The following is a 13,751-nucleotide window of genomic DNA, read 5'->3' as shown; positions in this document are numbered from 1 at the left end:
AATACTTTTTACGTTTACGTACGGCTTTTCATTCAAGGTTTCTCTTACTCTATGAAAATTAAAAATATTAATTACTGTACTGCTGATGCCATGGTTGGTAGTTATTGTTCCTATTCGTTATTATTTGTGGTGTGTATGTAGGTACGTGTATTATTGGAATAAAACCACAAAATAAATTTTAGAAAGTTTATTGCAGGTCGAAAAGGCATTGGGGGAACATTAAAGCAATCATACATCGAACCTGCGACCTTACGACAGCCGCTAATCTATTATCCTTTACATTTCTTAATTACAAGTACCGAATGCAATATTATTGATACTTAAAGTCAAATTATGTATTAGTTCTGTCTGACACATTTTTTTAAATTATTTGTATATTTGCCAAAACAGTTTCTGTGATAAAGTTACTAACAATTTTGAAATTATTTTTGCCAATGTGTGATACTGAAACAAATTGTAAAAGAAAACAATTCTTTTTTGTTAATAAAAGTGCCAGTAAAATAAACTTTTAACTATCCAAATAGTTAATTTTAATCGCTCTGTTGATTTTATAGTTGCTTGTTAAAGGAGGTCTTTCCACTCAGTGGCGCGTCAGTAAAAAATCAGTCACCCAAAAATTCTTTCAGTTGCGGACCAAAACTCTCCTTGCAAACCAACTTTTACGTGGCTGAGTTTTTGCGTCACTTTCATGGACTCCGTCCCAAATAATCGAAAACTTTTAAATGAACCGCCACCGCGTTATAATCACTACAGAAATAATAGAAAAAAAGATATCTACAGTTATAATTTTTTTTTTTACTACACTACAACAAGATTTTTTGTCATTTGAAACGTTTAGTTTCTTCAAGGCAGTGTGGTCGCGCTGGTTGCAACGTTCTAGATCAACAACGCCATATAACTGTATGAAAAAAAACAGTATTCCAGATTTTAATTTACGAGGGAGAATCCGCAGAAATATTGATAGCCTCTCTCAAAGAAATGTTATAGCTTTTATAGTTTTTGATGGACTTTTTACTGGCACTTTTAAGAACAATTTTCTGTATTAATTCTTTGACTTGGTTGATTAAATTTTATTTCGATACAAACTAAAATCCTTTCATATAAATTTTGACATTCAACAATTTATTAACATATCTTTGCTTATCGAATTTTACAGCTTAATATTTTGTTTATTCATTGCTTTCGGTACCTCCTCCTACCATTTGTATAGTAGTAACAATAGTCTTTAAATCGTAGGTATAAATATTTGAATACTAATTGTTTCTATTATTCTAATATTAAGTCCGATATGCTGAGATTATGAGAATTAAATAACAATAGTATATTTTCGTTAGCTTTTTATTAAAGTTATATACGAGTTGTCTTGATACTTTAGGAATTATCACTTTTACCAAAGACCCAAGGTGTAGAAGAGTTATTTACCTTATTTACCTACCATTATGTACTTTCCAGTTTTTAAGGTACTCTTGTGTTTGATGACAACTATCTTAGTAAATGTATCTACGTTCATATCAAGTATAATTTTCTTATAATTTCTGCTCATCCATCTTTAAATCCCTATTTATATCGTAGCTTTAAATTCTATAGCTGTTATTGTTCTGCTAGCTTGTGAGTACCTAGTTAGGTTTCTTTGTAAGATGTATTTGTAATTTTCTATTCATTCCAGTGTTAAGCGGAATTCAAGTATCAGTATAGATTTTCTCGTAGACTCATAGTTTCATATTTAGCTAATCGTTAAACTCTGCTAGCTACCAACGTGTCAATGTCGTAATGATCAGACGAAACATCATAGTTTCTGTCATCAGCATTGTTAGTTCAACAGACTTCATGTTCATTACTTTACTTAAACTTTTAAATATTATAACTAACTTCGACTTTAACTTTCTACTAATATCATACTCCACACTATCAACAATGGGGTAATCAGGTCCACAATTATCTAATAGCAATCAACGTTTATTTCTGTCTAGTATATTATATTTATTGTAAATCCAAAGTACATTGATACAAAACTGTAACAATCAGAACAGTACATGATAAAACAAAACATATTGAATATATAAGAGTATAGCTCTTCGCATAATCTCAGCCAACAACGAACAAATATTTCAGTTCACTAAAGAAAAAGCAACACTTATTTATTTTAGTTTAATAGATATAATGTAATAATTGTATCACAAACTTGATACTTAGTGTTACAGTCCTCACAACTGGTGCTTTTTGATACAGTGATATATAAATCTACAGAGTGCTACAATCCTCTCATTATGACAATTCAATTATTTCTCATAAACGTGGTCAACCCGTAAAAACAAACTGGTACATCTGATTCACTTCCAACTGAAACACAAACGAGGCAACAAGCGCAAACGAACAACTGAACAACTCATACGTTTTTACGGGTTTATATACTGTATAACTAACAATAATATATAATATAATTGATATATTTTAAAATAACACAACACATGAATCACATCGTTAAACAACTAACATCTATTAACGGTAAACATTCATCTACTACTTTGATAATCATTTAAATTGAATGTGCTATTGATAACATAATTATGTTATGACTACGTGGTATAATATCATAATATTTAAAGGTAAATGTCGTATGTAATTCGTATTTTCTAATGCCAAAAACAATGACCGCTTTCCGTGGTACCGGACTGACACCGTGACCTCCTGCAACGAACCGTCGACGTTCGCTTACGTCGATCGTACAAAGGAACATGTAGTTGTTGAGTATAGAGACTTACCAAGCAGAAATTATTTGACTCAAGGAAAACAATTATGACGACAGCGGCAATTATATCTTAGAAGGATTGTCGTGATGAGATTTTGAGGAAAAACTTTGAAATTTGAACAGTTGGTTGGAAATTGTAACTCGATTGGCACTGTGACTTTCGTATTTACCTAAGTGGACCCGATTGGAGCAAATCTGAGCGAGTCAAACGTGAGTTGTCTCATCACGACTGCAAGAGAGAGATTGGGTTTGCTTCCCACAAACGTTGCTCGGTGGAGATTGCCCAAGTGTTGCTCCCGAAACGGGCGAGGGTATTGAATGGGAACTCAACGAAAGGGTGTTAGCACCCTGTATGATCTTCGTTAACCTACCGTCCGCCGCTGAACCTTCACACCGGCGAGCTCCGAATGGATACGCCGTGTAAACGTCCAACGACGGAGCTTAGTTACAACGCAATACTACGCTGGCGTGCTGACCGGTGCCTCGGCGGACGAACATCATATCGCCTCATACTATAAATCGAAGGTAAGTCGCGACGAGCGCGCTCAGTGAGCACAGCGGCGGTCAACACGCAGCGTTACTCTAACGTACGCCTCTACCATACCCTCTATTGCAGGTACTAGAACGTGCTCCTGTACTTATTAACTAGTAATAAGTATTAATAGCTATATACATTACAATCTACATGTCCCGACCGTTCCTCTACGCGTTACTCATGTCTGACCAATCTACCGTAAATTTTGTATTCCCAATTTTTTTCAATAAACTTTTATAAACAATAGCAAAATTTCACATTTAATACTAACATCAATAAATATTCGCTAATAAAACATCTAGTCAGATCCATATTATTCAATTTCGCTAGATAAATAAATGTTTAGATCTAATGTTAATATAATAAGATATTCATATAGTTGGGATAGCTTGCACAGATATTACATTCAACAACGATTCATAATACTTGTATCTGCTGAGAACGAAAACAGTGTGAAAACACACATCAAAACATCGATTCAACCATTATACTGTTGAAGGTTACATAGTATATAGAGCTGCATGAAAAGACTCGATCGAGTACAAATCGCAAATATCGATAGCGGAGAAACGGTCTTATGTAGATGATCGAACGTGATCGTGGCGTGCGGCCGGCGCCGGCGGACGTCGGCCGCCCACGTTAGGCCTTAAGCGTTGGACTCCTTGAGGTCCGTGAGCCTCGCCAGCTGCGCCGGCTCCAGCTCGTCGGGGATGGAGGCGCGGCCTCCGCGCGGCGCGGCGGGCGGCGACTGGGGCGCGGTGGGCGGTCCTGACGCCACCGACGCGCCGCCCGACTCGCCCTCGGACGCCGTGGAGCTGGACTGTGGGTGCGGCGCCGAGTCGGCCGGGCCCTCGTCCGAGTCCTGCAGGCAGACGGCCGTCTGCTCCGACAGCGAGGACTCCTCGTCGTCGTTCTCCTCGGGCTGCGGCTCCGGGGTAGGCTCCTGCGAGGACTCCTGCGCGGGCTCCTGGGCCGCGTCGGCGGCGGGCTCTGGTGGCGGGAACGGCTGCTCGGGTTCCTCTACCATGGGGGTGGCGGCGGTGATGACGATCTGCGCTACGCCGAGCCCGCAGTCATCAGACGACGGCAGCTCAACTTTCGGGGGCTCCGGAGCCTTCGCAGGCTGGGGAGGCTCCTCCTCGTCCTACGGAAACGGTCCATTTAGTTATTTGGAAACACAAAAGGGTTCCGAATGCGAAAGTTAGATATAACTGAAGAAAGGCATTCCGAAACCGGTGACATGCATCACGAAGCGACATGCTATGATATCGTGACTGAAGAAGTTGATCCAAAGTTTGTAGAACAAGATTTAGAAAATATAAGTTTCCGCGATAGTTCCTGTAAGTAGTAGTTGAGAAGTAAGACATCAACAGCAACACGCTACTCGTCTATACAAGCGTCGACAAGCAACATTAACAAGTAGTATCGCAGTAGGCGGGATAGATTGCTATGATAGAGCCAAACCTCATCCCAGTTCTCGCCGATCGCCTCGTCGACTGAAGCATGGAAAAGAATTTACACTCAGTTAACATTTATCACATTTAATGTACACGCACAATAAAACTTAAATACAAGATAACTGTACAATGGCTAGTTTAAAATTGCCTATTTTTATTAAGCAATAGTTATATTTACAATGGACGTCAAACATTGATAATATCTTCAAACTGACCTCTGTGCAAGATATGTTTTAGCTAGACTTTAATACGGTTCGTAAAGGAACCTTCAGTTATAAATAGAGAGCTCTAGGGATCCATTCGCTGTTGGATCTGTGTCCGTACGCTAGGAAGCCACGCACTTCCGATCCAATGTACCGAGTAACTCGTATAGGCATTGATTAATTGACTACTGGAAATAAGTTAATTAGAAATATCCCTGCTCCCTGTGGGCAGCGGAACTCAGGCTGTTAGCCCGTAGAGATATCGTAACTTATGGTAGAAGGAACTAGCCGAGTAAATAAGGCTAGATAGTTTGCGTAAAACTTCCGAAGTGAGAAGAATTATTTTGTTCGCATAGTGCAGCTTCATATTTTGATTCAATTGTATTGTATCGTTTGTAAATAAAATCTTTTCACTAGAGCTAGTATTCCGAAAAGCGATATTCGATATTCCTTCAAAATTTGCAACGGAGTTTTATTTTATTCGTAGTAGACTCTATAAAGACAGAATATTTTAAACTTCGTCTAATTTAGTTGGGTCAATTAGAATACCCGGTACAAACTTTCAAATACCCAATGAATCACAGACTTTTCTGTTCGACAAATTAGGGTATTAAGAGCCTAAACTTGTCACTTCTCTGATCACTTGAAACCTTTAGACAGCGTATTACCTGTGGAAGTGACGTCACTCACCTACTATGGTAACGGCGGGGGCTGAAGCGCCGCCGAACTGCGTCCCGTACTGCTCCTGCTGTGGTCTAGACAACTCAAGATTAAAGCTGAAGTCAGGCTGGCTATCCATGGAGTCCTCGAGGTCGGCGGGCGGCGGCGGCGGCGGCGCCAGGGGCGGTGCGGGACCTTTAGTGTTGTTGTTGTCATTCAGGATCACTGGCAGCGTCCACGGGTACAAATATTTCAGCCAACACGAACGTAGCGAATTTCGCATGCAAATTTCGACTCCTCCAGCCAATTTTTGGTTTGGTATTATTCCCATTGATTGTCAACGATTCGCGTTATTTCTAAACTCTATGGTAACATTTCACTATTTTTAATCAAGTCGATTCTTTTTCAACGAATCATAGACAATCGTTACGCGTGCATTTAAAAAATTATAAGACAATCGAAGCTGACATCAATAAAATAAAAACAATTATATCGTGAACACATATTGCTTTTCAATAACATTAAATATAGACGATAATGTGAACTGAACAAATTGCAATACAAATCGGTGTTTTTTAACATTCTTAGTGTAGTAAGTTTTGTATGCTCACTGTAATTTGTTTGTATGTAAAATTATTATAATTGTGAAAGTTATTTAGTGTAAACAATCATATAGCATTCACTAATCGTAGATGTTTCGAATAAGAAGCAAAAGTAACAAAATCAGGTTTTTTTTAAAAGCTTTTTCATCTTGATTTTAGATCATGTTTCAAATTTCAATACCTAAGAAGCGCTATTAGCTTTTAGTTCATATATTTATTAGAAAATAATCCGTTAAACTGTTATAGTACAAAATAAATCAGTAGAAGCCACAATGCAAAGTTGCGCTGTTTCAAAAATAAGAAAAGTCATCAAAATTATGCAATATATTTATTATTATAATACTAAGAGATAAATTGCACAATAATTAATAAGTACTTCGATTTACCTTTATGTTTATACTAGTGAATATATTTGTTTTATAGTCGCAACAAAACGCATTTGATATACTAGTCGTAAAGGTCGTATAGTACATATATATAGTACATATACAGTATATTGAACCTTAACCTCAACGAAAAAAGAGTAAAACTCGAGAAATAGTCTTGATAGATATAAAACATTTTGTAATTACAAAACTGTAATTATCAAAGTTATCCAAAGTAGCGACAACAAAACAAACATTTTAGCGTAGCATCTACTCCTTGCGTTTCGTGCAAATCATGCAAATTTCGTGAAAGTGAAGGTCTGAGACCGTGCTCAATTGAAACCATGCATTTGGGAACCAAACCACTATACCGATATCATTCAGCCAAAGCTAACGTCTCACAGATCTATTTACATATACACTATTTTACTATATTTTTTTGTTTTTCTACACATTTGGCTTGAACGAGGACAACTTAGCTCTTCAAAACGTAATATCCCTTTCCTAAAAGCTTAATTTAAATATGACATTTTAACGTAAGATTTTTTTATGGCTGCCGATTAATGCAGCACCATTTGCGTAAAAGTTTACTTTAGTTTCATCCCGGATTCTTTACTATATCTATCAAAAAAATCGTCCAAATTCTTTCAGTCTGAAGTTTGAATAAGTTCAGCTTGAAAGAATTACAAACATCCTCACAATCATTCACATTAGTCGGGAAGGTAATTTCCAAAAGTACAAATTTAGCTATTCCAAGAACTAACTCGAACAAACATAAAATCCAAAGAAACAACTAAAACCTTATTCTCTAAATAGAAAAGATCAAACGTAATTACAAATACTTCAAAAGGCTCAATACGTTTGCAAGTAACATGCAAAGGCTTAGCTGCTTTGATTAAAGCCTTGCTTTTAAACAGCCGTCTTTATGCCCTATATTAATAATACCTAGTTAATTAAAGACCTGTGTAATTGCTGTTTCCTTCGATACAGCTACAAATACAATGTGTTTCACTTAACTATTGCCTTACCTTGTTATTTTACTTAGTACTATTTGCGATATATTTCAACTTGTTATTAGCGCTGATTGCAGCGATTTGTTAGTCTTTAATTATGTAGATACTTAGAAATTGAAAGAGAATATGAGAAATGTAAGGTTTTGTATTTGCATTTTGAGCTATGTTTTCTTAAGTCAGATAGATTTATAGACTGATTTTTATATATGGTTTGCTAAAGTAATAACTATGTTAACTATAGTTTGACTTATATCCGAGGAAAAATTAGGAAGTTTTGTAGTAGTCACGCATGTTGTTTCTAGAGTCATCTCCAGAGGAAAGAATTTGGAAATTAGATAGTCTTGAATTGACAAGTTTTACATATTTAGACGTAACATTAAATGTACCGGAAACCATTTTTAAAATGTTATAAAGTAAGATTCTCTAAGTTGTCCTCTTTCAATCAAAAACATTTGTATCAAGTATGCCTGCTTACGGTCATCTTCCTGTCCTGGGGGGGAGGCGGGGGGAGACGCGAAAACTGGTGGGGCTGAGCCAGGAGGAGACCAGTCCTCGGTGCCGCTTAGTGGCTCTCCGTTCTAACCCAGTAATATTACCAATTATATATACATTTGTAGAAGAAAATGTAGTTTTATAAAGCAAGTAACTAAGAGATTTGACTTTCAAATTTTTGAGCTACAAGACTTTATTGTCAGCCATGCCGAAACATCAAGTAATCCAAGTTGTATTAAGTATGATCTTGTTTTTTCCTGTGTTATATTCGTTTATGTTTATCAATATAAATTGTATATGTACGTTAAAATATGTTGGAGTACTCTCTGGAATAAGTAATCAAATATTTTTTCAATATATCGTGTAATTGAATTTACACTCGATTGCAAATATAGGTTAAGTAATTTTTTCAATTCAATGAATTATTAAAATGTAACAACAATGTTCCACATGATTTGTTTAATTTCAATTGTAATTTTCTCTCTTTGTTATACAATTTTTATTTATTTTATATAAATATTTTTGTATAAATATTTTTGTATAAATATTTTTATATAAATATTTTAATATAAATATTTTTATATAAAATAAATAAAAATTGTAAAGTCGAGAATTATTGTTCGCAACTCACCCACGTAACTAGCTAAAGTCAAAAACTTATACCAAGATTTTTGAACTTAGTTTCGACGTAAGAAATACATATTATGTTAGATAGATAAGATCGAAAAAATAAACATCAAAGTTGACTGGAAATCTAGAAAAGAAACAGAAAATAAAACAAAATAAACTTGTAAATCTAGCTTTTATAACAAACAAAACAAAATGGAAAACACACAAGAAATCAGAATAAAATTGGAAACACACAAAGGAAATCTAAACCAAATGAAAAAATCACACGAAAACAAAAAAAAAAACATTGTAAAGTAAAGAAAATAAGAAAAGAAAATGTCTACGTTAATGTTTACGACGATATCTTCTACGTTTAGGTTTGCCCACCTCGTCACATTCCTCCACGATCAGCGAGGGGAAGTTCCCGGTGATGCCGTTGGCCTCTCCGCGCCACCAGCCGTCGTCCACGCCGTGGGCATCGCGTGACACGATGCGGATGATCTGTCAACAACACGAGTATCAGAAAAGCGAACTGACGGTCATACTTACGTGAAACGAACCAATCCAGAAGCGCAGGCGAGGACCACGCAGATCCGGTTAATGATGCCCGCTTAAAGCTGACCTGTCCTTCCTCGAGCATCAGCTCGTCAGCTCCTTCAGCGTCGTAGTCGTACAGAGCGAAGCAATATCCCAGCGTCGGCAGCTGCGGCTCGGCTTGCTCGGCGGCCTTGGCCGGTTCCTCGACCTTCGGTTCTTCCGGCTTAGCGGCCGGGGCAGAAATCACGGAGATCTGATCAGGCGACTGCACCACGTCAGCATCCTCCCCTTCCACGGTATAGTCCACGGAGGAGAAGGATATCTGCGACACCAGGCCCGGAGCGCTGGAAGGCTGCAAACAACAGAGTCTTAGGGAGAGCCCAACTGTCGAACAGTGACATACACTCATGCGCTTGATAACAGTGCTCAACATCAATAAAAAAATAAAATTGAACTTATCTTGCTGCATAAATGATAGTCAATAGTTCGGTTTCCGATTGCACGACGAACCTATAATCATAGAGATCCTGCAAATGTTACCTTTACCTATGACTCAAAACCATTACCATTACCATATGTAATTAGCGCTCAGCTTTACCATAGAGAGGGGTCTTGATATGATTTGTATGTGTTAGTGTACAGTTTACCATTGTGATAATGTTCAAGAAATGTAGCACCTCTTCTTCGGACATTGTTGTTTCTTAAAGATCATTCAGATAAAGAGTAAATCAGTCTTGAAGGGAATCATTTCTTGATGTAATGGGAGAAGGAATGAGTCTTCTGTGCTCAGTGTTCCGTTTTCTCTGAAGGAAAACCTAGGGAACCGAACTGGATGGCAGAAAAGAAATTTAAAGAAAGCACAATCAGAAAATGTTTATTGAGAATTATTATTATCAGGCATATTGTAATAATAAGTAACAACAGATATTTCTTTGTGAAGGAACACAACGTATTCACGACAGAATGGTCGGGCAGCACCTACCTGCTCCCTGTCTACGTCAAGATAGTTATGTGGCACATAGCCCTCCTCGCCTCGATAGTTCCTAGCGCGGAGCCACCCGTCGCCGTCGCCCTCGCCGACCACTTCCAGCTGCTCGTTCTCGATTATCGACAGCTCGTCGGGATTTTGAGCCTAAAAGAACGACATGATTAGTAAAATAGCCGGAACAAACTTAAAGATAGAACACACAGTGGAATGAAAAACAATATTATGATCGTATTATCTTTATTTACAATCATTGCCTACTCCTAAGGGACGTCGGGGTGAAATAAAGAACGCAGGAAAACAAGGTTTACCGCAGTTGCTAACATGATTTAATGTTAAAATTTACAATGGTCACTACAACTAGGTCGTGCATTTATCTTTAGTCCCCGTCAATTGAATTTATCAGATATCCTCTACTTAATAATAAACCTGTACTTTGGTTACCAGATTCGATTTTTGACAGCTGATTGCCCGTAAACAGTAGATATTAAATCCAAGATTGATGAGTTGGAATTATTTTATAATCTTGAGCTGTAAATCTTTACTAAAATGTCAGACAGTTTCAATGTTGTAATTCATGATTCATTTTCATATGACAAACAGGTATATTATCATTTTCTGAAAAGGTACTTGTTTCAAAGTGAGTAGTAAAAAATAAATAATACGAAGGTTATCGTTATAGTAAATTCAATTGACTGGGACTATACGTTTACCAAACGTGTATTAAGGTTTGGTGTGTGGTGCTAGGGAGGTCTCCGATGTCGTGCCGTTGTACCCGTTTCTTGCCTCTAACTGAAAACATGACACCCTAGCAGTTTGTGGATTACTGAATTGACCTACTCTATCAAGCTGTGTCAGGATTCATCAGTAGGGAAGAGTTAGAAGAAAGGAAACAAGCACTCTATCTCTGATATAAAGACATTTTGGTATAAGGTATATAAAGTTCTTTGAACAATAATTAGTCTAACCATTCTGTCCAACTGCGCGCTTGCAAATAAATGCGTACTCAGACAGGATGGTCAAATAAATGTTAACTACATCATTGACAGTGCATTGTGTTTCAGGGGTCGATCAATAAGATCCTAATGGTCAAACACAAATAAAACTCATTATTTCATCACAGTCAAATTCTCTTTTCGATATGCATTTAATATACTTGCATTGCCAAAATAGTTTCCATTATAATATACTTATATCTAACAACTTTGAATTAATTAATTCATTGTTAAATCACAACATTCACTTTTAGATTGCTTTCATATACTTGCATAGTCGAAATGTTTTGAACATCAATAGTGGCCTACATCTACATACTCGGTTATAATCGAAGAATGTGCTTTATTCCTTGTCTATCGGGACAGGTGACAATCGGAATGGTTTAAATTGGTGTCGATTTGATGGCGTTGAAGTCCAGTCGCGTGTAGTTCCCTCCGACATGTACTTTGCGGAAGCGCCAATTGAGTTGTGCCTAAATTCAGCAAAAAAGCGTAATATACTAAAAATTCTATTAGAACAATGAAAAAATGATTACTAAGATACGTGGCAAATTTGTACTAAACTGGAGACCAGTGTGTGACTGTTAGAGCTGGCCGGTGTCAGGTAGTGTTCTTTGTTTCGTACGCCAATAAGGTTTGCAAGCTTCAAAACTTCTTTGTTTAGGTTTTATTTTAAGCAGCAATAGCGGGTATCTGAAAAAAAAGGTAGGGTCGAACTTACCGTGTAGGAGTAGAGAGCGGTGCACTTGTAGAGCGGCGGTGCCGGCGGCTCAGTGGTCTCGGGAGCCGGTTGCTCGGGCTCGTCCCAGTTCACCTGGGTGGGGTCATCCCAGCCGACGGTCAGCTGCTCAATGCGCATACGCTCTTCTTCAAGCACAGCTACGAACAAAAGAGGTATGATGAAGACGAATACCGAATAGAAAGAATATGAAAATTTTGTAGCATTGTATCGAAAGAAGTGAGTTAGTAATCAAATAATACTCTTCCAAATTCTAAGTCGTCAATCTAAAAAGACATCCTACTTCTTCCTATGATTATAGTATATAGTTATCTCTTTTTCTCACCATCAACGTCTTCATCGTGCTCCTCCTCGCCCTGGGAGCCCGAGGTGGTCCTCTGGTGGCTGCTGGAGGCCACGGTGGCGGCGGCCGAGGCGCCTTCGCCCTCGGTATTGTCGCTGTCATAGAACGAGTCCGAGCTCGGTTGATCCTGGGAGAAAAGGAAAGGTATGATTTATTGTGGAACTTGATTCTAAAGTATCGAGAAATAATGCTAACTACGTAGGTCTTCATTTAGGAATACCAAGGAACGAAAAAGATTACAGAAACAATTGAGTTTGGAGACCTATAGATTAAATAGAAAAAATGTTCGCGATGCTCACCAGGCCTAAGTCTGATTACTAACTAGAAAGATTTGTAGATCGTAAGCACCTAAGCATTTTGGAATTGGCGCTAATAAGTAGTCGGCCTAATTTTGCATTTAATGCAGACTATCTATGAACAATAAGTATTATATTTTATTATGCGTAATTTTAAACTGATAGTGGTTTAGGTTAGGTATTACAGTAATTGTATTGCCAGCTTTTAAAGAGCTTGTTAAAGGTATTCAATTTTAAATTCCTGTACCTAATATTGATGTTCAAATTTATTAGTAAAATAGTTACTCCATATTAAAAATATTTAAGATTCAAGCTCCAAATTGTGGTTTAAGCCTGTCAAAGTAGATATTTTGGTATAAAATCTTTCAGCATGTTGATCTTTAAACTATTTTCCGATATAGATTCCTTTTACAGGAAATATTTCAGGAGAGAGCGTTTGGCGCTTGCGTTTTTACAAAATGCGCCAGTTTCGCTTACAACGGTATTACAGGCACGCGTATTGGCTGAAAATTCTATCATAAATGGTTTCAGGTAAACAAAGTTATTTAAAACTGAATACTTCACGTCGAGGATAGAATTTAATGCAATTTTAAATTTTGCTTCAGTTTTTGTTGTTGGCGATATTTTGTAATTAGTGGTTCCGTTAAAACATTACAACTTTAGGAAGAATGTTAAGAAAAAAAGAATTATGGTTTATTCTTCATTCAAAATTATCATTCCTCTTCGAAAACGATTAATAAAATAGAATGAATTAAACGAAAATATATAGCATCATAGTAATATATATCCGGCTGCCAAATAAAAAAAAATATCATTCGAAAGATTATTTTATTAGAAAATAGTTCGGAAACATCCTTAATAACAATAAATAACTTTTAATCTATAACCTCACTTCAACTAACTCCAAAAAACCCACGAATATATTCCACAATAGTTAAAAACTGAAATCAAACGCATGTGCAACTGCAACGCAACTACAACTGCATTAAAACTTGAGTCAGCAACTACAACTCGCCGTGTCCACTTTGTCTAACATCCACGATACAATTACCAACGCTAACTAATTGAACACTTTTGTTAAAACTGCAGTTTAATAAAACTACGTAATTTCATGCCAAAGTTTTCTCGATAAGCCTTCAAACTTTATACGCTAAGTTGGCCCCTTTTTTTT

General features: G+C 37.1%; 1 protein-coding gene across 3 annotated transcripts in view; it reads right to left on the bottom strand.

Annotated features, from left to right (window-relative positions):
• Positions 1–172: 172 nt before the first annotated feature.
• The window catches only part of nwk (FCH and double SH3 domains nervous wreck), a 147,383-nt gene continuing 133,804 nt past the window's right edge, over positions 173–13,751 (bottom strand). For 2 of the 3 annotated variants that reach the window (XM_076134628.1, XM_076134630.1), the window contains 9 exons: positions 12,267–12,411; positions 11,924–12,081; positions 10,205–10,354; positions 9,308–9,574; positions 9,073–9,186; positions 8,060–8,162; positions 5,635–5,829; positions 4,749–4,780; positions 173–4,428 (listed from right to left, as the gene is read on the bottom strand). In XM_076134628.1, the coding sequence (XP_075990743.1) occupies positions 3,931–4,428; positions 4,749–4,780; positions 5,635–5,829; positions 8,060–8,162; positions 9,073–9,186; positions 9,308–9,574; positions 10,205–10,354; positions 11,924–12,081; positions 12,267–12,411 (1,662 nt within the window). In that variant the 3' untranslated portion in view covers positions 173–3,930. The remainder of the gene's footprint in view (positions 4,429–4,748; positions 4,781–5,634; positions 5,830–8,059; positions 8,163–9,072; positions 9,187–9,307; positions 9,575–10,204; positions 10,355–11,923; positions 12,082–12,266; positions 12,412–13,751) is intronic. The other variant, XM_076134629.1, reaches the window with a different exon arrangement.

This window comes from Anticarsia gemmatalis, chromosome Z (genome assembly GCF_050436995.1).
Source record: "Anticarsia gemmatalis isolate Benzon Research Colony breed Stoneville strain chromosome Z, ilAntGemm2 primary, whole genome shotgun sequence".
NCBI lineage: Eukaryota > Metazoa > Arthropoda > Insecta > Lepidoptera > Erebidae > Anticarsia > Anticarsia gemmatalis.
This window is presented reverse-complemented; position numbering and strand designations above follow the sequence as displayed.